This window comes from Trachurus trachurus (genome assembly GCF_905171665.1).
Source record: "Trachurus trachurus genome assembly, chromosome: 16".
Taxonomy (NCBI): Eukaryota; Metazoa; Chordata; class Actinopteri; order Carangiformes; family Carangidae; genus Trachurus; species Trachurus trachurus.
The window spans coordinates 13818593-13846326 of NC_139902.1; the positions used below are offsets into that span (position 1 = coordinate 13818593).

Below are 27734 nucleotides of genomic sequence, written 5' to 3' on the forward strand. Positions count from 1 at the left end.
GTGTTCAAGTGCACAAGAGCGGTGGCCGGTGTTGTGTTTCCCACCAGCTCCACATGGTCCGACGCTGTGGAGGAAAGCAGGTCAAAAGTGAGTAAATTGATTCACAAAAACTCAACAAGATGTTGCCTTCAAATCCTGTCTGTAATTCAGTAAATAAGGCTCGAGCTGCTGCGCATTGGACCCCTATCAAAACAGTAAATATAGCCGTGAATGCTTCCTGCCAAGAATTGACATTCAAGGATCTGAGCACATTCAAACCACATCAACTACAAAATGGCAATTATACTGTACAAAAGAATTAAGTTAAATATCCATTACATGCCTGCTACAGCTGCACACATGTCTGCTTGGCCCTGGCCCTGTGCTGCTTACTATGTACAATCTCTTTCACAATAAATAAATCCCAAATGATGTTTTTGGCCCAGCAGGGTCTGTTTTGTTCTTACCTCTGTTTCGAAGTAAAAACACTTGGATGTGCAACAAGTCTAAATAACAGCATAAGCTGGGCACTTGAAGGCCAAATGTGTCTAATCGTTTTGAAGAGACACTAATCTGAGACATACTAGTTTATACCCCCCTGCATTCCTTATAACATTGAATCACATTTGGATACATAAAGAAATCGTGCTCCTGCTCAGTAGGCCGAGGCCTCCACAGTCTTTCCTGGTGAATATCCTGCTAGTTTCTTTCTCTTATGTTGTAGGATGCAGGTCACAAGCAAGCAAGTTTCCCTGAAGTGTTAAAATTGAATCATAAAAACACACAAATCGCTGCCTTCAAATTTTGTTTGGATGACAGTAAACAACACCTGAGCTGCTGCACATGAGAGACCCATTAAAGTAGTAGCTATAGCTGTGATAAAATAGTTTTTTCAATGGTACTAGAGCTCGATTCAAACACCAAACAAGCGTCAACCGCAGCTGCACTTTGTTCTGCAGGTTTTATGCTTCATGATTTATAAAACCTTAAAACAAAACACACACACACAAAAAAAACCAAAAGCAATGAATAAATAAATATATAAGAATGGCCCACGAAAAGATGCTTTTGGCTCAGGAGGGGTCTGTGTGCAATAGGTCCAATTTAAAATGTTTCAGCAGTGGGTCAGAAACCACATGCAATACTGATCATTTTATAGACAGATTTACTGATACACAGTGAGAGGCTCTTTTTGTTGTACATTATCACACATAATCTGATTTGGTCTCAACACATACATAATCTTTTTCCACTGTAGTTTTGTAGCTTAAACTGTCAATTTATTCTTATTGGACATATTCCACGCTGTCTGATGACAATATCACATCCACTATAGGCCTACTCAATATCATCCTCTTTCAGCTCTTTATTGAAGCTTTATGATGTTTACACTAAGCAGCTGTACCACTTAATCAGTTAGATGCCTTGTGCTACATTATATTAACATTTAGCCCGATATTGAGCTTGACATGTTTGGTCTGCAAAGAACCCATAGGATCTCCACTAGAATTTAAATAAAATTCAGCTGGCTCAAACAGTGTTTGGCTGCACATCATGAGATTGTTGTGAGTGACTGGCCCGCTGGCAGGCTGCTGCTTGTTAAGGCTTAAGTGAGATTGATGAGCATAGATTACTATTCATTTTACTTAAATTTTCATGATAAAATAGCGTAGAGTAGGAGTAATATTATTAATTTCTTCACTGTAAAGCAGGGATGTAATCATTAGGCTCCTCTTGTATGTCTGTGTTTTGCTCCCTGAGGACCATGGACAGTGAAAAACAGTATGTCATATAAGATGTACTCATTTTGCTCCTCTTGTTCACAGACACAAAGATCCCTGTTGCACCAGAGGTTGTATTCTGCTTGAATAGGGCACGAACTGTCGAAATGGGAGTGCAGAGGCCTTCCACTGCTTCCTCCACTGCGATGGACACTGCAATATTCCCCACGGTACGGTACATGCAGATCGCATAGCAACAAAGGCCTATGTCTGGCCGTTGTCTGTTACCATCGCTCGAATGCCCCTTACACATGCATGTATGCGCGTACACATGGGCTCACGTGCAGCGCCGTCACCAACACCTCCTCCTTCCATCCCGTATGCACAGCTATCTTTCCACCTCGCGCACTCCATACACCTCCCGTGCCACCCTCCCTCCACCACCACCACCACCATCACTCCATAATATTCATGGGTCGTCCATTCCCTCTGCCCCCTCCCCCCCCCTATGTGCACACAGCTCACCGCCCACTCTGCCGCCCCCACTTCCCTGCCTGACAACACCACCGCCCGCCATCCCATAATATTCATGCACACGCTCCGCACACATCCATACACAGCAGTGCATTCAGCTCTTTGTTGGCAGAGATGCCTGAGCAATGTGAGCGTGCTCATGCACGGCAGTCATGTTTCTGCCTGATATGATTATTTCATCTGCGCTCCGACGGCCGGGGCAGGTAGAGGAGTATCAGAGGGAGGGAGGGGGAGAGCAAAAGGTGGCGGGTCACACTTATATCTCATAATGACCTTCATGGAGGGAGGTATGTTCATGAAGTTCAAAATTACCCTGAGGCAATCATCTCTGACTGAGGCCACTCATCCATCCCATAGTCAGCAGCATCAGTGGACGAAGTAAGACGAGTTCAGCCGCCCCACCTCACTCAAGTCTCTCAAGGTCTACTGCAGCCCCCCACTATAACTGAGGGAATGCAAGTCATCTCTATGTATATGTCATGCTGAAGCTTTAACAAGCATCTCTTTGGGCTCTGCAACCTGGCTACAGTCAATCAGCACCAGACCATTTCAGCATGATAAAATGTCCACAAAATGGGGGAAAGATAAAGATAAAAAAAAGAGGGCAAGTTATTTACGAGAGAGGGGTGAAGGGATGAGCATAACAGAGGCGCCGGACATGACAGTGGCCAGCTCATCTCCATGGCGTTGCTGTGGGAGACAGCAGAAGACGTCACTTGGAGAAACAGGGGACACAAAGGAGGAATACGACATGAGGAGGACAAAAAAGGAGGGAAGGGGGCCTAGAAGAAACCTGTCTTTACAGATATAGACAGAGGAAAGAGGGACAGTGAGAGGGGCTGAGGGGTGGATGGGGTGACCATTTACTGAGGAACTAAGTGTCAAAGGGTTCAGGTAAATTGGCAAATGGACGGAGACTAGGCAATAGAAGTTTGTTTCAGCAGGTGTGACAAGATTGTAGCACAATCCTGTCCTACATGTTTGACCAGCCTCTGGGATTTAAAAAAGAAAGTCTTCAACCCCCCCCCCCCAAAAAAAAAACATAAAAATGACAATGCACCCATTCTAATGAACTATCGCTGATTAAAGAAGACATAAGATACGGGCCCAAAAAATAACCAAACATAAAACAAAAGCTAAATTGGACCTACATCTACAGTAACATGTCGTCAAAATCATCAGAAGTTGTTCTTGGGAAAAATTAACAAACAAACATGTGGCTACGCTGTGGTAAACACAAAACAAATGGCAGTAGCCGATCTGTTTAGGCAGCTGTTAAGAAAGTTAGAGAAAATGTTCATACTCTTTCTACCTGTAACTGAGAAACTGATTTTTGATTTTACAGCATTTTGGTCAATGAATTTGTTATAACCCCACAAGTAATGCACAAGAAAAATCTGACATATACAGTAATGGAGAAAAAAAACACCAGATTAACTAGCTATCTTTCTAAATGCTAAATAGCCTAGTTTTGCAAAGCAGCTACTTAACAACACCACATAAATGACTTTATGTCTGATAATTGCAATCTTGACCGTGATGGAAATTATAGATTCATTAACTATATTAGTGTAAAACTAAGTTGGAATATCAGTTTGTTTGCCTGTTTTGTACACGGTCAATAACAATATATTGCTGGCTGCACAAATCAAGAGACAAAAGGAGAGATAAGTAAATCATTCAATAGTAAACTGTTGAAAACTGTTACTCAATGTTACACTATAGCACGAATGAATAATTAGTTGTGTTTTAGGGTCTTTTCTCAAACATTAAATCCACACACTGTATCATGTCATTCCACTTTTCCCCTCAAATTTATGTTCCACAAACCTACGTTGTTATTCTTTGCTACTTCTTCCTAACCCCAGTGTAACACCCATCAGCTTTCTCCCTGTGCCCTCCTTCCCCTCCTATCTTGTGATTTATTTGCCTCAGTTCCAATATTTGTCGGCAGTGTGTTTTCTTCCCCTTGTCTAAATGTCACCCCTTCTTCTAAGACAATATAGGGAGTGGGAGAGAGGGAGAACGAGAGGGCAAATGCAGGGGAGATAGTGGAAGGGGAGGGGAGGGGGGGACTCGTAAAATGAGCAACAAAGTTTGGGAAAATTAAACATTAGGTAAGACACTTTCTCACATGCATATGCATGTACGCGGAAACAAAAATGCTTTGTCATTGTTTTTGGTGTGAGCATTTTGCAGGATGTGTCATGGATCAATATTTCTACTTGAAAGTTTCAGAAGAAGAAACAAAAGGCTGGAATTTGTGTTCACTGTGTGGAGATGGTCTGTAGCTAAAGGACTTGGGCAAACACACATAAGTATGCATAAACACATGAGGAAATAATGGGACACGTTATCACATTTGTGATAATCATTTAGAAGACTGCAGTCTTCTGTCTCCAGCACAAGCTCAGATTTTAGGTCTCATGCCAAACAAACACAATCACTCTAAATGCTTACGTCGTACAACTATTATCCTTTATTCAAAGCCTCCTCCTCCCTCGGCATCACTCCACACCCAGGATCATGCCTGTCCTCTCTCTCCCACCCTCACTCTCTACCTCCTTTATAACCCATCACTCCCATCTCACTGCTCTCACTCATTCTCGCTGTTTCAAACTGGAATGGACACGTTTGTTTTCCTGGGACTGAACCAAGTACCTGCGGACACAATGTCATTAGGCTTTCATTAGCACTTCTGGACTTTACGATTTGTCTTTTTTGAGGCGGTAGATTTCATTAATTCGTCCGATTGAATTGGAGATGAGGACTCATTTTTGAATTATAAGAGGATGAGTTTTGCTTGTAGTTTCTAAAACACTCCTGTCCTGTGAGCATGCTTTTGCTGTCACTGACAGCACCAGAGAAGAAACTGATGAACGCCTGCGCTGATTAAAATTTGGACAAAATTCAGGTCAAACAAAAGGGAAGAATAATTGGATATCACAGGACTATGAACTGGTAAGAATCAGTGTTACTCTGACAAGATGAAAGCACATTTTGACACAGGATTGCATCAGAAAAAACTTTTTCCATCACTATGACATTAAATCAAACATGAATTTACAACATTTTATCTAATTTTGGAATAATAATGTGCAGTTTTGGTAATGTTATGTTTTATATTGTAACTTTTGCAGACTCACATAAACACTGATGTTTCAATAAGTATTTTTTATGTAATCTATTGTTAAGTTTAAGATGATCAAAACTATCTTAAAGAATTGGATCATTAACAGCTTCGGCAGTGGACTTGTCACTAATGTTTTCACTTGTGGTTTGGACAGATATGAGGGGATCTTCCCCAGACCCTGGACCTGACACATAAACCAACACCACACACACACAGACGGACGGACGGATCGCTTCCACTGTGGAGACGGGCAGCGTGCTGTCCCTACACCCAGCCTGACGCACGGAGACGGACGGACAGACAGACAGTCTGATGCCAACTGTCTCCACTGTCAATCTCACGGCACCACTCCTCCTCCTGTTGCTATGGGCAACCCACCCCACCATGGCAACCAACTGGCTGTAAGTCTAGCGTGCGAGGGAGGAAGAGAAAGAGGGAGTTTGTTTGTCATGCTATAACTTTTAAAAGATGGTGACATGTCTCTAAATCTCTTTCAGTTGCTCCCCTCTCTTTCTTTGTCTCAGTCCTGGTGACCTTTTCTCTTTTCTTTCTCTTTGCCTTTGCTGTGTCTTCTCTGTCTGCTTCGCCTGGTCCTGCGCTTGTTTCCGTCCTCTCTCAAACTTGTTACCTCTTCATCCTCTTTGTCCCCTCTTCTTCTTTCTCTCCCTCCCTGTGCTTAATTATACATCTTCCTTTTCCCCCTAAATAAACTCTAGTCACTATACCACTCCCCATTTTTCTACCTCAGCTCCCTGGCGAGGTTGCCTCGCTCCAGGCCTGTGTCCGGTGCTGCCCCATGTGCACGGCTGAGGGGGCTGACCCCAGGGCAGGTGGGGGTGTGCAGGGCACGGGGGGAGGTCATGGAGTCCGTACGCAAGGCAGCAGAGATGGTCATAGAAGAGGTATGGCCAAATAGTCTCAGGGATCATGACTTGAATGCGTCATTATATCTGATTATTTTTTTGTCTCATATCCAACAGCAGTTCCAGATATATTGCTGTAACTATCAGTGCATTGGAGCTGTTACATTTCACATAACAGCCCCCCCTTCCCCCCCTCCCCCATCTGTCTGTTGTCTGTCTGTCTAACTCAGTGCCAGCACCAGTTCAGGAATCGCCGTTGGAACTGTTCCACCACCCCACGTGGGATCAATGTATTTGGCAGAGTCATGAACCAAGGTACGCTCAGTACTGAACTTGTGTCATGCAGGGTTACTGCCTGAAAAAATGTTAACATCTCACGACTCTCACACGCACTTCAGAATCTGAATTTCCACATCACGTGCTCTATTTTGGATCCAGGCACTCGTGAGGCGGCCTTTGTGCATGCTTTGTCCTCGGCAGCTGTGGCGGTGGCCGTGACCCGAGCCTGTACCCGCGGGGAGCTGGAGAGGTGTGGCTGTGACAGGAAGGTCAGGGGGGTCAGCCCCGAGGGTGAGCTTGGATCCTGGTGCATAAAAATGTGACGAGACAAATCCACGCTGAGTCACTCGGAGCATGAAACCACTGCTGGTTGAAGCTTAGCCAGGTAACACTTACGAGCACGCTGTGGTCGGTGATATCTCCATCAGCTGTCAAAACAGCTGTGCCGCAATCGTACTGACCAGACAGCAGTGCAGCAGTTGTTTCCGCCTTATGTGATCCAGTGTGGATTTTCCATTTACCAGTCATCCATTTTAAAACTTGAAAACATCAACTGAAGTACTTCCAAGGCTTTGGTTTTCCACACAGCTGTTTTTTTCTGTCCCACTACCACAGGTTTCCAGTGGTCTGGGTGCAGTGACAACCTGTCCTATGGCGTGGCTTTCTCCCAGACATTTGTAGACGAACCAGAACGAGCCAAGGGGCTGTCGGCAGGGCGACCGCTTATGAATCTCCATAACAACGAGGCTGGCCGAAAGGTCGGTGAAAATCTGGAAATCGGTGAGAATGTAGTGACAACCCTCTGAGCTTATATTCACCATCCTGTCATCCCCAGGCCATCCTTCACAACATGCAGGTGGAGTGTAAATGTCATGGCGTCTCTGGCTCTTGTGAGCTGAGGACTTGCTGGAAGGTCATGCCACCATTCAGACGCGTGGGCGTCGTGCTCAAGGAACGCTTCGATGGAGCCACAGAGGTATCTGAATTAATCTTCTGCTTGTTTCTTTCAACACAGATTCTTGATCTGAAACCCTACAGCGTCCCCTTAAACTTTGAAAATGACTTTAAACATCCTGCTCCTCTCAGGTCCGTCTGACTCGTATAGGATCCAGGACGGCCCTGCTCCCCCGTGACCCCCAGGTCAAACCCCCCGCTGCCAGAGACCTTCTGTACCTTGCGCCTTCTCCAGATTTCTGTCATCTCGACCCTGACAACGGTATCCCCGGGACTGCTGGGAGGAGATGCAACGGTAAGATCAATGCCGGGACCATCTCGTCCAGGTAAAACACACTTACCAATGGAATCCGTGACAGAAAGTGATGCCGCTCTGTCTTCTAAAAACACATCACAGGAACCTCTCGGCTGGCGCCGGATGGATGCGAGCTGGTGTGCTGCGGGCCGGGGTACAGAGCGGGTCGGGCTGAGGTGGTGCAGCGCTGCTCCTGCAAGTTCTCCTGGTGCTGCTCGGTCCGCTGCCAGCAGTGCAAGAACACGGTCACTATTCACACCTGCAGAGTGTAAGACGGCGTCCAGACAAGACCATAACAACCGACCCACACAAACCACCAGACAGACACTTGGGAACACAAAGACTAAGGAAGAAGGACGACGCAGACACCAAACTGTTGTACACGTTGGCCAAAAGTAGCCGCAGTTGAACTAATTTTCATTTTGGGGCAGTGAAGCTAGAGTTAATAGAGCACACACACAAATTAAGAACGATGACAAAGCATCAACAGTGAGTAAGGTACAAACAAAATTCACTTCCACCTTTCGTGACCTTATGCGACACCGACTGTGCCAAACACACACACACACACACACTCACACTCCACAGCATCACATTGAACTGACAAAGCTTTTAAAGCTGAACTTAACCAGAACTAACACAGAAAAACATTGCAGCACTGTTTTTGTCTTATGCAAACTATTTGCGTTGTTATCATAGACTAGCAGGTCGTTGAAACGCTGACTCTATTTATGTCTTCTTCTCTATTCTGGTTTATTTATTTGTATATCTTCACTTCAGCCTCCAGCAGTGACCCCTCAAATCACAGAAATAACTTCTACTTACATCAGTGTCTGTCTTGTGTTTTGTCCCTCACTGCCATCTCTTCTGTGTATTACTGCACAAGCAGTGCTTTTAGGTTTGATCAAGAAATCTAATAAATACAGTAGTTTTTATCCAGCAGGTGTCTCTTTTTGAGTCTCTTACTGGTCAGACGTGTTTCCCTTCTGACAAAGGCACATGAGTCATCTACTTATCTACTGCTGACTTATTTACATAGACCCAGGATGGTGTTAATGTGTCACTTCAGAGCTGATCCCAGTCTGATATATACATTTCAAGTGCAAAAGGCCATACGGTGAGTGTGAATTGCAACAGAGACAAGAGTAACCTTGTGATGCACTGCCAAAAGACAGAGAAAAGGAAGAAGACTACATGCTGGTGTGAACAAATGCACGTTTCAAAATATTCAGACTGGCTTTCCTTAAAAAAAAGGACACGTACAAAGGGGGTGATTGGCTGGCTGACACGTCCCATTTGGGCATCGTCTGCTCCTAAGCTAGTGGTTGAATCCTGACCAAGTCGGTGTCATTCTCCCAATATTTCTTAACTGTCTGACCCAATAAAGGTAAAACTTGCCAAAAAACAGCAACACAGAATGTACTGACATCAAAAACACAGGTGTAAACATAACTAGTCACTGTTTGACTTGCTCTACGGGCAGGTTTCACTCAAACATACATAACAATGACAACTTTCCATATCATTAAACCATTTTTATTAAAAATATCCTGTGATTACAAACACCCCGAAATCTACTAGCAAAGGTTATCATCTTAATCTCTATCAAGATTAAGATCTATCGAAAATATTACAACTTTAATTTGTTATATTATCGATCACTCAAAAGTTGGTAGTCTAGCAATAAAAAATCTGGATAAAATAAAAAGTCAAGTTTCAAAATGAATAACTAAAATTTCCCAAAACAGAGTCACAGAATTAATACAATATACACAAGAGGAGAATAAAATAGAAATTCAGAAGTCGCCTTGAAAGGGGACTTTGGTGAAAATGCACTTGGCCTCCCACAAGCGTCACTGGGAGTTGGAGGAAAGTCATTTCAGACAGCTACCTTTGTCTGGAGTGATAATACATCTCTTGTGCTTTCATGGTTCGATCCAAAAGCGCCAGAAAAGAAAGCAAATAAAGTACCACTTAACATTAAGTTGCCCCTTTAAATGTACTAAACAAAGTTCTCTAAAAACTTAATGTTAAATGTAACTAAAGTGTTTCCCTGTTTGTATTTCCTTACACTGAGTTTAAAAGCCCCAAGTGATTGCGAGACATAAGGCAACTATATGAATGATCTTTCTTTTCTTTTTAAAAATGGAGCAACAGTGACAGGCAGGGGGGCCCGCCCCACCTGAATATCTGTAGAGAGAACACTGCAAGTTTTAAAAGCTTTCAGGAAAGGAGATAGGTGACACTGACTGCATTTACTACACGCTGAAGTTTTGCTGCCTCAGCATCTTTCAAAGTTTATTTTGAAGGCACAATCAGTGTACACGTGTATTAGAATAAGTCTCAATGGCATTGTACCTCCCTTCCCCTTTTGTTTCGTCCTTTTTTTTCATAAAGGCCATTGATCTTTCCGATGTTTTTTGATTCGCCCCACACACTTTCTAACACCATTACTTCTCTCGTTGTCGTTGTTCATCTATAGAAGGACGCACTTTCTCTTGGTTTTGGTCTCTGGAGGCTCCAAGGCTGCGAGGATGGCCTCGTCAAACACATTCTTAAGACCTCGCTGATAAGAAGAAGAAAAGGAGAGAAAACAAGTGTCACAGAGGGAAATGAAGCTGTAATGACAAATGTGCTTTTTTCACCTGGGGAAACTTTGTGCCATACCTGTGTGAGAGCAGAGCACTCCACATATTTTACAGCCTTGAGCTCTCGTGCCAGCTTCTCTCCGCTCTCAGGATATAGGGGGCGCTGTTTGTTCTTTGCCAGCTTTTCCACTGTGTTGCTGTCTTCCCTCAAGTCCACCTGTGTGCCCACTAACAGGAAGGGTGTTCGTGGGCAATGATGAGAGATCTCAGGGACCCACTGCAAAACGAGAAAGACAAATATATTAAATTAGTATTTTCTTCTTTCACTGTCATCTCTAGGGCTGAGTATCAATCCTTTATATTTTTTATTAAACTAAATGTGTTTATTGCAGAAAATACTGGTATATAAAAAATTGCCAAGTACTAAAAGTACTGTAATATTGTTGATCTTTGAGCAGATGGATCCTGATTTACACAATTACACAATTCTGATAATTTTATTGAATTTCAGCATTATGTGTCTTTCAAAAATATTGAATTTGAAATCTTTGGTGTGATTTAAAGATTTTTTTTAATTAGACTCTCCTATGTCATAAAATTATCTTTTTTTTTTACTATAAGTATGGTATCATACAGTATGTGCGGCAGCATAAGTTCAACCAGTGAACAAATGGATAAAAACAAAACAAAACAAAAAAAACTGACCTTCTCTTTGACGTTTTCAAAAGATGAGGGGGAGACCGAAGAGAAACATACAAGGAACACGTCTGTCTGTGGATAGCTGAGAGGACGCAGCCTGTCATAATCCTCCTGACCTGAGAGCAACGACCACGAGACAGGAAGAACAGGGAAGCTTTTCTATCAGTTTCACATTGACAGAAATGAGAGAGAGATAAAAAAAAAAGAGACTGTCCAAGACGTTTGTGTTACCTGCTGTGTCAAAAAGACCAAGTGTATAGGGCTCTCCCCCGATCATCACCGTCACTGCATAATTGTCAAAAACCTTTGAGCACACAAACAAAAATAAAAACACATTAGACAAAACAAGAACACATCTGCTTACAATGTATTTGAATCACAGGCAAATATTAAAAAGGAACTGGCTCTAAGGGATTCTGTTAACCACGTACAGCACTTTTATTCAGCATGATTCAGTCCGTATTGATTTTTCTTACCGTAGGCACATATTCTGAGGGGAACTTGTTGGTTGTGTAGGAGATCAGTAAGCAGGTCTTTCCTACCGCACCGTCTCCTACAACTACACATTTTATAGTCTGCATCTACAAGGAAACAGAAAATAGGAAACATCACAGAGTGTCGTGCAAAAACAGTAGATCAGACAGAGGAAGTAACGCACATGAAGTTGAAATGCTTTGCAGCGTCACCCACCGCCTCGGATGCAGCAAAGTGATGCAACACGAAGATGCACACGTACATCAATAGGCAGGGAAACATAAAACCAACAGACTGATGAGAAAATAATTGAGCAGTGCAACATTTATTCAAGCGGTGTAGTACTTTTCCTTTAATAGACTTCTTTAATTTTCCCCTGCTTTGATTAGGTGAGCAGCATAATATTTATCTGCAATTACTTTGATAATGAGGATTATTTTGTTTCCTAAAGCAGAAAGGTAACTGTGAAATGAATTTGCATGTTTTAACTTCTAACAGTGACCTGAACATCACATGGTTTTGGACAGGTGGAGAGAAAGAACAAGACCTGACGAGGTCAAAAATCCTACAAAAACATTTCTAAAAGTCTTTTGAAAGAAAAATAATTAATCTGAAAATATAATGAGATAAACACTGCCTTCAATAGTTGTTAGCTACAGCTCTACATATATAAGTAGTAAATAGGGTTTACTAATAATACCAAAATACTTTTACTGATATAACTTAGCTCGATCTAACCATACATACAGTAACACCTTATGAGCGTACAGTCCTTCCCTTTATTAGTTCCAATTAGCCTAACCAGAGCAAATGTAGTCTCATGCAGCAGTCCTACAGGAAATCAAACCTTCATGAAAGGCCTGGTAGAGTTTCTTCTTTCTTTTTTTTTTGCTGAATCTGTTCTAGAGAGATATTGATTCATGAGCCCTGGTGTATTATATATTATATATTTTTCATTTATGTGGTTGTAATTAAGAAAAACCTGTTAAAATCCATTGCATTTCAATGACTGTGCATTTCTTACAAATGTCAGAAATCAAGATGTATTTCCATCATGGTTTCCAGTTTAATGCGAGTTCACCAGTTTCTTGTTTTTTCTTGCTCCTTTAGTTTACAATGATATAAAGTTAACAATCTGGGACACTGGAGAGAAAGTGGAACTAAATAAAGTTTGGGAGTTTTTGTCTGACTAGAGAAACGATGCAGTGAAGATCAAGTGTTTGTGTGTGGGGTTTTTTTTTTTACTGAATCCTCAGTGAGTGAGGAATAAGAACAGACGTGGGAGGGAAAAAAAGTGAAAAGTGGAGGTTCAGTCTTGATATCAGTCGCACTAGGCCTGTTATTACATGTGCCTGCAAAAGTTTATTGATGAGAAAGAATCACTTCCGCATAGGTTACATACCAATGATGTTAAAGACGGGAGAGAAAAAAACACGGCCTATTTGCGCTCTGTCATTTTCATTTATCACGGTTACTCCCCAACACTTCCGCTGAATAAACAGCTCATCAGATAAAGTGACTTTGAGGGGAAAAAAGACTGAAAAAGTGAGAGGCTGTAAGAGTGGCCAGTGAACACTGAGCCTGGCCGCCGGGGTTATTATAAAGTGGCTCATGTGTCATATTGATAACGTGTCACGGTGTCTGTCAAGATTCATGTCCCAGTTACTTTGATTATTAAAAACTTAAAACACACGGTTCAACTCCAGCTTAACCTGTATCGACAGACAGCAGAAACTGATCTCTGAACAACTAGCGGTGACAGTTATGACAACTTCATCAACCAGACCTCAGAGCCAACTCTGACAAATCAAGCTCTGCTGACTTTACCACTTTAACACCGATTTATTAATCCGGTAAACGAGCGCTTCCTCTCTGTAGAAACTATACACTGTCCTGCACACTCTGCGGCGCGTGTCCCCTACTCTAATTAAGCAGAATTAGTTCATTTGGGTATTTTTTTCTAACTGTACTCACCGTTTTTCTTCAGGCAGGTTAGGCGTTGGTTACATCCGGGTTTGAGGGTCGGATTACTGTGAGCGCAGCCGCGGACAAGACGAGCGTCAGTCCCGGCTGGAGAACAGAAACACCGCCCCCTGCTGGACAGAAAACGATCTATCTATCTATCTATCTATCTATCTATCTATCTATCTATCTATCTATCTATCTATCTATCTATCTATCTATCTATCTATCTATCTATCTATCTATCTATCTATCTATCTATCGATGAATAAACTGACTAACCACATAGGCCATACAGTATTTTAATACATACAGACACTTGTCTGTTGTCAGACAATGGGACAAGGACAGTGACTGGTACAGTGGCCAGTACAGTGAGACAACATGTTACAGTAACTCCCTGTAACATAAAATCCTGATTCTATGACCATGACATCAACATCTTCTGTCAGTTATAGTCGTCATGATAAGACAAAACTGGAAAAAAAAAGGTCACCAGATTCAATAATTTGTACATGTATGCCTGAGTGTGTCAATTTGTGTGTATGTGTATAAACTGACTTAACCTAGACTAAGAGCGAAAACACTAGCACAAGTAGGGGTTATAGGGTTTAAGCCACAGAATAAATAAAAATGAAAAACAACAGAAATAATATAATATAATATAATATAATATAATATAATATAATATAATATAATATATAATTTGGGGTTCATAAATCATGACATTATGATAGAATATTGTTTTGAAAACCTCACAGGATATACAGTACTTTATTTTGAAACACAAAGTGACAGGAAGTCACGGTCGTTAGCTCCGATGCTAACTTGACAGCAGTGTTACTTCTCTTTGTCAGAGGACTGACTTCCGTTTTCATGTTTGGTCCAGGTTTCTGGAATTTACTATCTACTGTGACTCTGAACGGACTGTCGCTTTGGTTAACAGCGGGGGGCATTTAGTGTTTTCGTGAAGGAGCTCGTCAAAGGTCCGCCATTTCAGCCTGGCCAGAGTTTTAAATCCGTTTTTCTGTTTCATCCTTGAAAACACGACTGTTTACCTAGCTAGCTGGCTACAATCAGCCAGCTGAGTTAAACCACCTAGCATGTTTCGGTTCTTGAATGACGTTGACGACGACCCCTACATGATGTAAGTACTGACATTTAATACATTTTACTTCAACCATCTCCTCTCTGTGTGCTCTACCAAACGGATATCTTGGCAGGAATAATGATATTTCTGCAGCGGTGGCTTGAAGCAGGTACCTTACGTTACTCCAGCCAGCTCTCTGGGCCTACGGTGGTCCACCATATTGGATAGACAATAACAAAAAAAAACTGTCAGTGCTCAGCAGCTTTTCGCTCATCGAGTAGTTTTAAGTATCAAATGATCAATTCAACACTCGCCTGGCTTCCTGGTGTTTCACAAATAATGTTGCAGCTCCCATCTCGTTAGTTGTAGCCACGTTAAAGCTTTGTCAGACTTAATTAAAGACAGGTTGCTGGTGTTCTCCAGAATAGCTGCAGCATATTTACATTAGTGCATTACCTCCACTTGGGAAATGCATGACAGTGAAAATTCCTGTAGATTACCCTACAACCCCCCCAAAAAGAATGCCCGGAATTGTTTTTATTAAACTGTTTATTTCATACAAAGTAGATTCAATCTAAATATAGTCAACATAAAGTGTAGCCACAGCTAACCTTTAAAATCACACCAGCTAATCATCTGGTTCACTTCCACTCAGTTTAAGGGGGTATATATTTTAAAGTATTTGGCATTTTTGAACAAACAATTCAATTAAGAACATAAAATAAGGACAAGTGTGGTAATTGTCGGCTAGCTAATAAGTTCATTGACTAATTATTTCAGCACTATCAAGGATCTATTGGTATTTGTCACCATGAAAGGAAAGTGATAAAGGGTAGCTAAAAAAAAAAAGCACAGTGTATTAGAGAGGATTTCTAATGGTTTCTTAATTCTGTGCAACCTCCTTTTAAATGTCATTTAGTCATTTAGAAATCTCTGCCATGTTTGTGAAAACAAAACAATAAAGTGAGTATCCCATGTTCAAAATTAAATAATGGCATGGTAATGTATTTATTACTGGGCTGCTCTCTGAGACCTTGGGGCCTGAAACTGGGCTTACAGGAAAGAGGATGTTGAGAGACCACTTGTCCAGATAATCTGTCACATCCTATCCTTGATAAATTTGACATGGTTTCCTTCCTGTATCATTCTCAGCTTTCCTTGACCTAGCATAGTTGGGTAGCCAACCCAGATACGGTCACAGTCAGTTCACACACACACACACACACACACACACACACACACACACACACACACACACACACACACACACACACACACACACACACACACACACACACACACACACACACACAAAACAAAGTCATTGATGTTTCTGATTTCTTCCAGGGATCCATTTGCAGCTCACAGGCAGCAGATGAGCCTGTTTGCACCGTTTGGGATGGACCCTTTTGCTCTCGTCCCCCAGATCCAGCCGCCCCGTGCACCACGTAGACAGGTAACATTCTTGTCCAGTTTAGTTCATTTATGTTTTATTGTCTGTCATATATTAATGATTTTACAATTCCTGCACACGTTCTTCTAGGCTGGTCCACTGACCCCCTTTGGCATGATGGGAATGGTGAGTAGTTACGTCTTTAACCTCCTACTGAAAAGACTTTCTGCAGAACTAAACTGCAGAAAGTCCAGTCTTATTTTTGAAAAGCATTTTACAGATATTCAGGATTTCTAAGTGCAATACAGAGACAAACTTCGAGCAAGTTTAGTTTCGTTCTTATAGCACAAATAAGTTTAAAGGGATAGTTTAACATTTTGGCAAATTCGCCTATTGCCATAATCCCTATAGTCTTAGGGGTAGGTTCATTACCTTTTGCTGTCAGTGCAAGCTGTTTTTAGATCGGCGGGGCAGAGACGTGAGCTCCGCCTTTCCCTCACCAAACTCATCAAATACACAATCCAACAACTCCAAAATACTCTTGTGGAGAAGTTGTGATCCGCACATTCACCACGCTCAGAAATAATAATGTAACATTACAAGACAGAATTGTTTTCGAGGCAAATGCGTAGCCGGAACTACATTTTAGACACGGCTGCTCAGCAGAGTGACTTGAAAGTAGTTCTGAGTATTTGCTTCATGTGTCGTAATGTTACATAATTATACGTTATTATTTTATAGCGTGGTGAATGTGCAGGTCACAACTTGTCCACAAGAGTGTTTTGGAGTTGTTTGATTGTGTATTTAGTTTGATGAGAGAGCTGCTCAGCTTTAGTTAGCTGAGCAGCTCACATCTCCGCCCCGCTGTTCTAAAAACAGCTCGCACCGACAATTAAAGATAATGAACCTACTCCTAAAACTAGAGGGATTATGGCAATAAGTGAAATTGCCAAAATGTTGAAACATCCCTTTAATTACGGTTAGTTTCTCCTGAACTTATCAGTTACACCAATGTAGACATTGATTTAAGGTGAAGTATATGATCTATATTTACTTTTCTTACCTTATTTACTGAAGGCTTATTGTTTGTTTTGTCAGTGAGGACTGAGATTACATTACATGAGAATTATTGAGGTGTACCTCACAGTTTGTTCTGGGTGTTTCATCAAATCACCATTTGTTTTCAGGGCGGCGGATTCATGGACATGTTTGGCATGATGGGAGAAATGATGGAGAACATGGTGAGTGAGTTCTGTCAACAAAACAAACTAATTACCCCGATGACTGAACCATCTGAACACCAATCCATCTTACCCTCTTCTTTTTATTTTATTTCTCTCTAGGAAAGAGTTTCAGGTTCACCGAACTGTCAAACGTTTTCCTCCTCAACAGTGATCTCCTACTCCTCGTCAGACATAGGGGCTCCAAAAGTTTATCAGCAGACCAGTGCAACGAGAACAGGCCCTGGAGGGGTGAGAAGGACTTAAATAGCTCATAGTAGTTAAAATGCTAACAGCGCAGGTCGGGAGCGCTTGTTAGTGCATTCCAAGTAGACCTGATTATTTTACCCAATTCCTTGGGGTCTTCACGCTTTGTTAGTCCAGGCATGACTTTGGTTTTCTGGCCTCATTAACACATTAAATGATCAGTACTTGTAGTGACAATAAACACGTCATGTACAGTATAAATATCATGGTTGTCATACAAACATGTCAGACTGAGTTCATGCAGAGGGCAGAGCATCCTGTTTGTTTTAGTAAACTGAGTTTGCCTGTCACTTTTCACCACAGGTCCGTGAGACGCGACAGTCAATGAGGGACAGTGAGAGCGGCTTCGAGCGTCTCGCCATTGGCCACCACATCGGGGATCGTGCACACATAATGGAGCGTTCACGAAATCGCCGCACAGGAGACCGCGAGGAACGAAACGACTTCATTAATCTTGATGAGAGTGAGTCATTTGGCTGCAAAAGATAAGAAAGTTTCAGCTGTTCCCATCAGCGTTTCAATAGTTTGGTGTTACATTTCATACTAACTCATCTTATTCCTGCTAGCTGACGCTGCAGCGTTCGATGAGGAGTGGAGGGGTGGAGGAAGATATGCTCCCCCAAGCGCCCGAGGGATTGACTACGGCCGGGATCGACGGGCAGGAGGCCAGCAGCTGGCTCTCCCCGCCCCTCCTAGCTCAACGCCGCCGCCACCAGGTCATCGGCACGAGTCCCCACGACACCGCCAGCCCCAGACCCGCCCCCGTTACGACTGGTGAGAAGGTAAGAGAGGTCGTGTAGGCCAAGGTGCGCTTAAAGGTGTACAGAAAAGAAAAATGAATTTGATTCCACTATGGGTCATAAAATTAGTGTAATAACTCATCTCTCAGACGATGTAGGCCAAAGTTTGTGCAAAATTCTATTTTCGAGTAAATCCGGGATGAAAGTGTGGTATTTTTTCTTCGCATTGGATAATACAGGCACACGAATTATGCATCACGCTTCTCACGATTCATCAGCCACTGATATTGGATCCGTCATCCGTCAATCAAACGTCTGAGACACACACACACCGAGCTCGGTCTCGCCTCAAACATTCAATATCCCTCTCGCTCGATAACGACCAATCAAATTAGTTTTCCTTACTCGGGTAAACTCGTAGAAGGAGGCGTGACACACAGGACAAACGGCTATTTCTGAACACCTTTTAAAGAGGAAATATGCAAGATTCTTACCTTTTTATTAAATTTAAATTATTATGGGGCGCTGTTTAGCTCAGTGGGTAGAGGCTACAGTCCTGGATTGAATCCTGACTCAGGTGGCCCTTTGCTGCATGTCATTCCCCCTCTCTCTGCCTCCCCATTTCCTGTCTCTCTCAACTTTACCATCAATTAAAGGCAAAAATCCCCAAAAGATATACTTTATAAAAAAATTAATTATTATTTCATTAAGCAGCTTGTGTGTAATGGTTGAATGACTTGTTACAAGGAGAATGGAGGCTCTCCACCTAGCACTCGTCACTGAAAACCAACCTTGCAGGATAAGCGCCTCCGTTCCGGTGTCCCAGCTCTCGTCTCTGCGGCACTACGACACAAACGCACCCTGTAACCCGTAATCTCTCGTTTATGAAAGAAAGACTACACAAATACACACATCGTAAGATCATATATGATATTACGTTATCCACCGCTCCATGGATTGTCTTGAAAACAAATGCACATGGCCAGGTGGGAAGAAGAGGGTTAGCAAAGCAGCGAAAAAGCGACCAGACTTGCGTAGTTCCCCTTTAATTATAACCCGTGTATTGTATTAGTGTGTAGAATATGTAGACATTAGTGAAACTGCAGTGCAGAAATGTGTAAATGAGAATTTTAACAGCATTTCCATTGCAATTTCGTCTTAGCTGTTGTATGACATGTGATGTCGGACCTTAACTTCAGCTTGTCAACCATGGCTCATATCAGGAATCCTCACTTCAGTGAAAGCTCTGTTGATCTGTTTGCCTCTCTTTTTTTGATAATCTGCTGTGGTTTGTTCCTGCAGGTGTCACACCTGACAAGGCGACCGGATGGAAGAAGTCGAGGGAACGTTTCCCTGATGCTGTGAACCACGCTGAAGACGGAAGTTGACGATCGTCACAACTGCCCGTCGTAAATGTTTGATATGACTGGACTGTCTATACATAAACAACATGTTACACACACACCCACACATACACACACACGATTAAACCCCCCCCACTCTTGATAGTTACATTAACAGTTCAGCTCCTACTGTTACATACAAACACACACACACACACACAAAGTGGAGCCCTTGTGTAAACATGGGTATAACTACACTCACTTTATATATACTCATTCTCAAAACTTGACGTGTTTTTGCCCACTGCACTAAAGTGCTACAGTATACAGTACATCTGCTGTACAGTCCATTTTATGTTTGTGAAGACACTAGTGTGTCGGTGAATTGAATTGTATACTGTTAACTAATTAATCTAACTAAATAAAAAGTTCATTAAACATTGTTAGATAATTGCAAAATATGTCTCTGTTGTGGTTGTGTTGGAGATCGCATGAATATATGCAGCTCAATCTGTAAATGTGCTTCCTTTTTAAGCCTTTCCCCTTCATAAAAATGTGTTGACACTTCTTCGAGTGTGTAAATCTGTTACTATGATGCTGTAGTTCTTCTGAGCGCACAAACCGGCCATGCGTTTTTATCCCCTCCACTCCCCCCCACCCCTCCTCACTGTATGTGCATGTATTTGTACCTTTGTCTCCTCTTCCTTGTGCCACCCTGTCTGCAGGTCATGTGACGCCCAGATGGAGGACACACGTGGAGCCAATGCGAACCCATTCTCTTTTGACAAATCGCTCCCATAGCCGGCTCCCCCTCCCTGCCTCCTCCTGTACTCACTGTATCTTTAATTACATCCACGACTATTTTTAAATGCAGCCCCCCCCCCCCCCCCCTCCCCCTCCCCGCCTGTATGTACGGCTCCTCACACCTGTCTACCTGTCTTCTTGTCTGCTTTAATCCCCGTCATTAGATCTCTTAAAGTTCCCCCAACAAGGCAGCTCGTTTTGCATGTCTTGTCTTTTCACCGAAACGCATCCTCCTCATCGTCTTCTCTTTGTTTTGATACCTCCTGCCTGTCAGCCACATCTGAAGTGCATGGACGTTTGTTTCCATTTTAACAACAAACCCTTTTACTTTTCAGGAGCGGAACAGCGCTGCCAGGATTTCAGAGAGAGCAGCCCGCAAATTACTTCGTCATGTTAGCTGTTTGCTGGGACAATATTTGCTCACATGTCAAGAGCGTTACTGTTGTTAGACAGGGGATGAGCAGATGTTCACACAGCAAGCAGAAACAAACAAATGAAAGGGCTGGTAGGGAGTCGAGAAGACGGTGTTGACTACATAGGTTGAAACTGAGCGAGGTTACAGTGCAAATCACAGCACATCTTCCCCTGTATCCTCCCTAAAACAAAATAAGTAAATGTAACCCTTGCTATTCTGCTGTGTTGCTCTTGCCTCCTTTTTTTCCAGTTTTCATTCCCTCCCCTCCTCTCTGCATCTCCCAGTGACTCACATGCTTCCCCTCCCCCCCTGCTTGTCATACGTTTTCACCCCTTCTCCTCCCACCTTCACCCGTCCCTCTCTACCTCTCCCTCTCATTCGCCCACATCCGTTCACTTTCTCCACCAGGCTTTCCAACACATACTGCAGGTAACGTTTAAAAAGATTGATCTATTTCTTTATTCCCTTCATCATTCCAAGCCTCCCTCCTCCTCTTCCTCCTCCCCCACCTCCCCCACTTCTTCTCATCTCTCCCTGCTCTGTATTTTCTCACCGTCTCATCTCTCCATCGATGCATATTCTCAGTCACTGACTGAAACAGCAGAGAAATTGAACTGGCTCGTGGTCCGGAACAGGTTGACAGTAGATTCATAAATAGGTATGCGTTATTAGCTTTTGATTTATGTTTCCTTCTGCGTGTGTGTGCGTGCCAGCATGTTCCCAGGGAGCATCTTTTCCACAGCTTCCCATCCCTAAGGCTGCGTCACTATCAGCACAGATTGTGTGCAAGTGGAGGAAGAGGAAAAGAGTGTGAAGTCCTTGTGACTGCTATTGAGGCACTCCAGTGTTAGCTGTAATAAAATGTATTTTTGCCGTTTGCCTTTTATATGTTAGGGGGGATTTTCATACGCATCTGTCTCGTTGTACACTGTGTTGCTCGGTCTAGTCCAATGAAAATGAATATGATTGTGTAATTGTATGAACAAGCGTGTAATTGCGTGTACCAGTGTATTGCAGTGAAAATGGTTGAACAAGGTTCTGTCGTTTTCCTCCCCACAGGATGTCGATAGTGAATATTGTTGCCAGGGAGATCCTGGACTCCAGAGGAAACCCCACTGTGGAAGTAGATCTGCACACAAACAAAGGTTGAAAAAGAAAACAACAAAAAAAAGCATTGTTAAACTTGTTATGTGAACATTGTCAAATCTAAACCAGTCAGCCTTCTCCTTCTGCGCCCCTCTGGCCTCCTCCTCCACCTCTCACCCCTGTGCTTGTACCTCACCCTCCGTCCTCTTGTCTCCCAGGTGTGTTCAGGGCTGCTGTGCCCAGCGGTGCATCCACTGGCATCTACGAGGCACTGGAGCTCCGAGATGGAGACAAGACTCGCTACAAGGGCAAAGGTGACCTCTTCAGCGTATCCTCCTCATGTTCTCTTTTTATTTTTTTTGCCTGCCGCCATCTGTTTCATCTTTTGCGTTCTCTGGTTTTGTGACTGTCTGTACTGTATCTGTCTTTTATCAGGTGTAACCAAGGCTGTAGGCCACATTAATGACACCCTTGGGCCTGCCCTTGTCCAGTCGGTGAGTAGGAAGCACAGCACCGGTTCAGATCTGGAGCAGACTGGGAGGAAAAGCAAAAGATTCAAATGACGACATCTGGTCTGTTTGTCTCAGGGAATCGGTGTGTTGGAGCAGGAGAAGCTGGACAACATGATGATCGAAATGGACGGCACTGACAACAAATGTAAGCCTTGTTCACATCTCATGTGCACCGATGGCACATTATGTGTCATGTGACATGTTTCCGCTCCAGTGCATCCATGTGCTGTGTGACTCTATATATGTTTCCCTCAGCTAAGTTTGGGGCCAATTCTATTCTGGGAGTATCACTGGCAATATGCAAAGCTGGCGCAGCAGAGAAAGGTGTCCCCTTGTACCGTCACATTGCTGATCTTGCAGGAAATGGAGACCTGGTCCTACCAGTTCCTGTGAGTCAGGCTTTTTTTTTTATGTCTTTTTTTAACAGTGTACAAATGTAATTCTTCCACATATAAGACAACAAATATTCTCCTCCTTTATCTGCCCCACACTCAGGCATTTAATGTGATCAACGGGGGCTCCCATGCTGGTAACAGACTGGCTATGCAGGAATTCATGGTACTTCCTGTTGGGGCGGAGTCTTTCCGTGATGCCTTGCGTATGGGGGCTGAGCTGTACCAGACGCTGAGAGGGGTCATCAAGGAGAAGTACGGTCAGGATGCTACAAATGTAGGTGATGAGGGAGGGTTTGCCCCAAACATACAGGAGAACAGTGAAGGTAAGAACAACCACTACATGACATTGTTGTAACCTGACAGCCTGAGGTGTTCTCCTACTTATCCCCATGTCTCTCTGTGTGAAGCCCTGGAGCTGATCAAGACGGCCATAGAGAAGGCGGGCTTCACAGACAAAGTGGTGATAGGGATGGACGTCGCTGCTTCAGAGTTTTTCATTGAGGGAAAGTACGACCTGGACTTCAAGTCTCCGCCCAACGCTGCACGCAACATCAGTGCTGACGAGCTGGCCAGCATCTACCAGGGCTTCATTAACTCCTATCCAGGTTTGTATTGTCATGTGTAAGAAAAGCAACCAGGGCCTCAGGACTCATGGATAATATAGTGTAAATGTTAATAGCTGCTCTCAGTTTTTAAAAAATTCCAATATTTCCACATTTGTCATCTTGTTTCATCACCGTTGAGACAGAGAAAACGGTGATGACAAGAGGGGGGAAAAGAAAGCTGGAGGTCTCCACAGCTTTGCTCTCTGCTCCTGACACTTGGGTCTGCTTAAGAGGTTTTAATTATGCGCTACAGTGCACATTTGGCAAACAGGGACTGACTCTGATGTGGCTCTTTACCCTGTCAATGGTGTGCTTCCTGCTCGTGTGGGCAAGTGCCTGTGTGCACCAGTGTGTAATGTGAGTTCATTTAAATACATTACCCCCATTAGTACCTTTGGAGGAAATGTCACTGGTGCTTTAGTCCTTCTAGTTTTCTAGGTGAGTGAGGGGGGAGGAAAATGAGAGGGTTTTTGAGAGCAAACCATAATTTCACAAATTTGTTCCTCCTTCAGTCGTGTCTATTGAGGATCCCTTCGACCAAGACGACTGGCCTGCCTGGTCACAGTTCACAGCCTCAGTGGGCATCCAGGTAAGTTATCATATCGTGGATTTGCTATCTGTAAATCATCTGGTCCTTATAGAGGTAACCCCGCAGCTCAGCGGATAACTGCATTTCCATCACTAAAATTGGTCCAGATCGATGCTGCAGAAGTTAAGATATCCTGATTTGTAGTTTCTCATGACTTCAAAATGGTGGATTCTGCAATGTCTGTAATGAAATTCAACACCGTATTGACTCTCCTTGGTCCGGTAAATGGCCGTGTCACAGAGCCCCAATGCCCTGTACTTGTAATGCAGGCTTAGGTTCATGTATAAGATTGAAATAGTGCTGTTCCTGTGAGTAAAAAAAAACAAAACACTTGAATGTGTCATTACTGTGTGTTTGTGTGTGCGAATTTGCAGGTGGTTGGAGATGATCTGACAGTCACTAACCCACGGAGGATACAACGAGCCGTGGATGAAAAGTCCTGCAACTGCCTGCTGCTTAAAGTCAACCAGATTGGCTCTGTGACCGAGGCCATCAAGGCGTGAGTCGGAATTGTGTCTTCATGTGGTGAATGCACTTGCCTACATCTTATCTGGACTTGTAAATACACTGCTCCTCCCTCCTCCTCGTCTGTCAGGTGTAAGCTGGCGCAGGAGAACGGCTGGGGTGTGATGGTGAGCCACCGCTCAGGAGAAACAGAGGACACTTTTATAGCTGACCTGGTGGTCGGCCTCTGCACTGGACAGGTAACACACACACACACACACACACACACACACACACACACACACACACACACACACACACACACACACACACACACACACACACACACACACACACAGCATTAATCTGTGTCTATTCATTACACCTTACATACATTTTCCACTGCATAAATGAGACAGTACAAATACAGCAACATCACAGTGCAATAGTAGTTTGGAAAAAAGCCAATAACGACAATAATACATTGTGTAGCAGTGGAATAGCAGCTCAAGGGTAAAGTAATATAATAATAGGAAGTGGAAGGCCAACATTACTAAATAACAATGTACTTTATTACTGAGCTGTTTGTAGTCCTGACATTATAAACTGACTTATGAGTCCACAAATCATTGTATTCTAAACTAAATAAGGGGAAAAACTTAAATAGAGTCTGGGGGATAGTTGTCATTTTTCTTTAACATTTGGACTAGGCAGTTTACCAAAGAAGCTATCAATAGATTATTAAATAGTGGAAATAACGGTTGATTTTCTGTCCAAATACCATGTATTATTAATGATGTGTGCAGCTGTATCTCTATCCCTCTGTGATTGTTGGTATTTTTGTCTCCCCTCAGATCAAGACTGGCGCTCCCTGTCGGTCAGAACGTCTGGCCAAGTACAACCAGCTCATGAGGTGGGAATTTCTAACTTTTATTGTATATGTGTATTTCCATATATGTATAGAAAAACTTGTAGCGCTTGTGCTCTTATATGTCTGCCTGTCTCTTCTTTTTCCTTCATTCTTCACCTGCTGTTGTCCTATTTCACATTCATCTGCCTGCTCTGCATTTCCTCTCCCTTTTCTTCATCGCCTCCTCTTCCTCTCAGGATCGAGGAAGAGCTGGGTGACCAGGCCCGCTATGCTGGGCACAACTTCCGCAACCCTAGTGCCCTTTGAGCACCAGTGCTGAAGGCAGTGACGCACAAGAAGGCAGAATACATATACACCAAGTTACATTTTCCCTGGCAGGCCTTTACACAGTAATGAGATAATGACTCATCTGTTTCAGCAAAGCTCTAAACACACTAAGACACGTTAAAGACTAATTAGTTTTCAAGTAACTTAAACACATAGATAATGCAGAGTCGTTACACTATATTGACCTGAGGCTTCAGCAAGTGATTGACTTTATTGACCACAGCCAGTTGCTGCCAATCTTGAACAAAGCCTGGTGGAAAATATTCAGTGTTTCACCTCTCAGCAGCACAGTCTCACACAGTTCCCCCGTTGCACTTCTTGCTTTCTCTCTCTCCTGGTCCCTCTGACCGTCTCATCTCGACTCTCTGCTGAAATGTTTTGATCTCCTGTGCCCTGTTATTTCCTCTTCCTCCTGTTCCTCATGTTGTTTCTGATGTGAACACAAAGCAGCTTGCTACAAAATTGTGTCTGTTACTTTGTCTGTCTGAGGTTAAGCTCAATAAAGACACGGATACATGTCAACTCAAACCAAAGCTCTTTGTGCATTTGTTCTGTCGTCTATCTCCTCTCTTGTTCAAGGGGTAAATTATGACTGAATCAAACATGGATGAAAAGCAGAAAAGCACTTGTGCAGCGCAGAAGGGTGCAGCACTCTAAGAAGAAGAAGAAGCATTCAGGCATGTTGCACTTCTGGCTACACGCTAAATATTGATGTCACAGTAGGTGTTGGACATCGTTCCCAAAAGTCTCATCCTACAGGAATCCTGCAGAACAAACTCAACCTCATTTTGAGTCTGCAGTCTTATTATCCTACAGGATTTATAGTGATCATTTTCCTGCATAACTCCAACGCTGAAGAAGAATCCTGCAGAACTGGTTTGAACATCCCACATTGATTCAGCAGGAAGGCATCCTTCAGGAATTAGCTTTTGTAGTTCATGCATGCCGCTGACTAAAGCAATAGTAATCACCAAGTATGTTTCATTATATAAAATGAGTATTATAGTAATATACTAAAAATATATTAGCATTGCATTAGGCCTGTGTCTATATTATCAGCTGGGGGCAGTCTATGGTGCAGGTGTTTGTCAACAAACACAATCACAACCTATAAGACAAATAATCAGCTGACGATCACAAACAGTAGCCGCCACCACCACCACCATCATCATCAATACTAGTACTAGTATTGCCACTCAATCCATTTACATAGAAACAATATATGTTTATAAACGAATCCCATGTGTTACTGGATTTTATTTCTCACACCTCAGAGTGGACACTGAAAAGTAAAGTGACAAAGAAAAGCAGCACAAGACAACTAAGGGGCAACAGTCAAAAAATTGCAATTTGTAATAGGCTACTAAAAATAAAATATTCAACATATAGATGACAAAAACGTAGTATTCAGGATTAAAGAGAGTAAACACAGTAGAAAACAGAGGAATCTCTTATAGTTGTACTATAATACCAGGTTGACTCAGATACCCAGCATGAGGACATTAAATGGTAAAAGAGGATAAATGCATCTATGAAATCAGTAATGTAATCAATAATAATCCATTTGGATATGCATAATGTGTAAAGACATCCCAATCATAGACATTTTAGACTGACACACATATCTACCTGCTGAATACATACTGTATTTTATTTTACTTTTACCTTTATTTGTTTATTTTCACATGGACAGTGCACATTAGTTGACATTACTATAGATGCTGCTGGTTTTCAACTGCAGTCCCTGGGCAAGGTGCTCGCTGCCAGCCTCTGGCCTTGGTAGCCTACACCAGGCAGCAGCAGCAGCAGCAGCAGCAGCAGCAGCGGCTCGTGCAGTGTTGTAACACAGACTGTGCAGCAGAGGGAGCTGGGCTGAGTTCCTGTCTGAGCCGCGGCTGCTGCTGCTGCTGCTGCTGCCTTGTGTTAGTGGGGATGAGGATGAGGATGATGAGGACGATGAAGGAAGGCTGGAGCCGCGCAGGCGCACGAGTCGACAGTCTCCGGCCAGGTTGCCATGGTTACCACACAATAGGAGACGGGACAGGGGGCTGCGTGAAGGGGAGAGAGAGAGAGAGAGAGAGAGAGAGAGAGAGAGAGAGAGAGAGAGAGAGGGGGGGGGGGGGGGGGAGGAGGAGGAGGAGGAGGAGGTCTG

At 43.1% G+C, this 27734-nt stretch overlaps 4 protein-coding genes across 4 annotated transcripts; 3 read left to right on the forward strand and 1 right to left on the reverse strand.

The window, feature by feature from the left end:
- Nucleotides 1–5656: 5656 nt before the first annotated feature.
- On the forward strand, nt 5657–8030 carry wnt4b (wingless-type MMTV integration site family, member 4b; the record flags this gene model as incomplete). Its single annotated transcript, XM_083990576.1, has 8 exons — nt 5657–5768; nt 6116–6269; nt 6461–6545; nt 6669–6800; nt 7125–7267; nt 7345–7485; nt 7596–7758; nt 7861–8030. The coding sequence occupies exons 1-8, from the start codon at nt 5680–5682 to the stop codon at nt 8028–8030; spliced, it is 1077 nt and encodes a 358-aa protein (XP_083846702.1). The 5' UTR covers nt 5657–5679.
- A 1999-nt stretch (nt 8031–10029) lies between these two features.
- Nucleotides 10030–13554, reverse strand: cdc42l (cell division cycle 42, like). Its single transcript, XM_083990242.1, has 6 exons — nt 13494–13554; nt 11522–11626; nt 11277–11349; nt 11052–11161; nt 10426–10623; nt 10030–10324 (listed from the first exon to the last, which is right to left on the reverse strand). Exons 2-6 carry the CDS (start codon nt 11624–11626, stop codon nt 10235–10237), a joined length of 576 nt encoding a protein of 191 aa, XP_083846368.1. The 5' UTR covers nt 13494–13554; the 3' UTR covers nt 10030–10234.
- A 765-nt stretch (nt 13555–14319) lies between these two features.
- Nucleotides 14320–20064, forward strand: mlf2 (myeloid leukemia factor 2). The gene is made up of 8 exons (XM_083988818.1): nt 14320–14628; nt 15919–16027; nt 16115–16150; nt 17152–17205; nt 17308–17436; nt 17755–17914; nt 18018–18233; nt 19494–20064. Exons 1-7 carry the CDS (start codon nt 14585–14587, stop codon nt 18227–18229), a joined length of 744 nt encoding a protein of 247 aa, XP_083844944.1. The 5' UTR covers nt 14320–14584; the 3' UTR covers nt 18230–18233; nt 19494–20064.
- A 1749-nt stretch (nt 20065–21813) lies between these two features.
- LOC310999245 (gamma-enolase-like) lies at nt 21814–25561 on the forward strand (the record flags this gene model as incomplete). The annotated part of the gene is made up of 12 exons (XM_083989570.1): nt 21814–21898; nt 22058–22153; nt 22275–22333; nt 22427–22496; nt 22607–22740; nt 22847–23069; nt 23154–23351; nt 23864–23940; nt 24315–24439; nt 24536–24644; nt 25239–25297; nt 25492–25561. The coding sequence occupies 12 exons, from the start codon at nt 21814–21816 to the stop codon at nt 25559–25561; spliced, it is 1305 nt and encodes a 434-aa protein (XP_083845696.1).
- Between the last annotated feature and the right edge of the window lie 2173 nt (nt 25562–27734).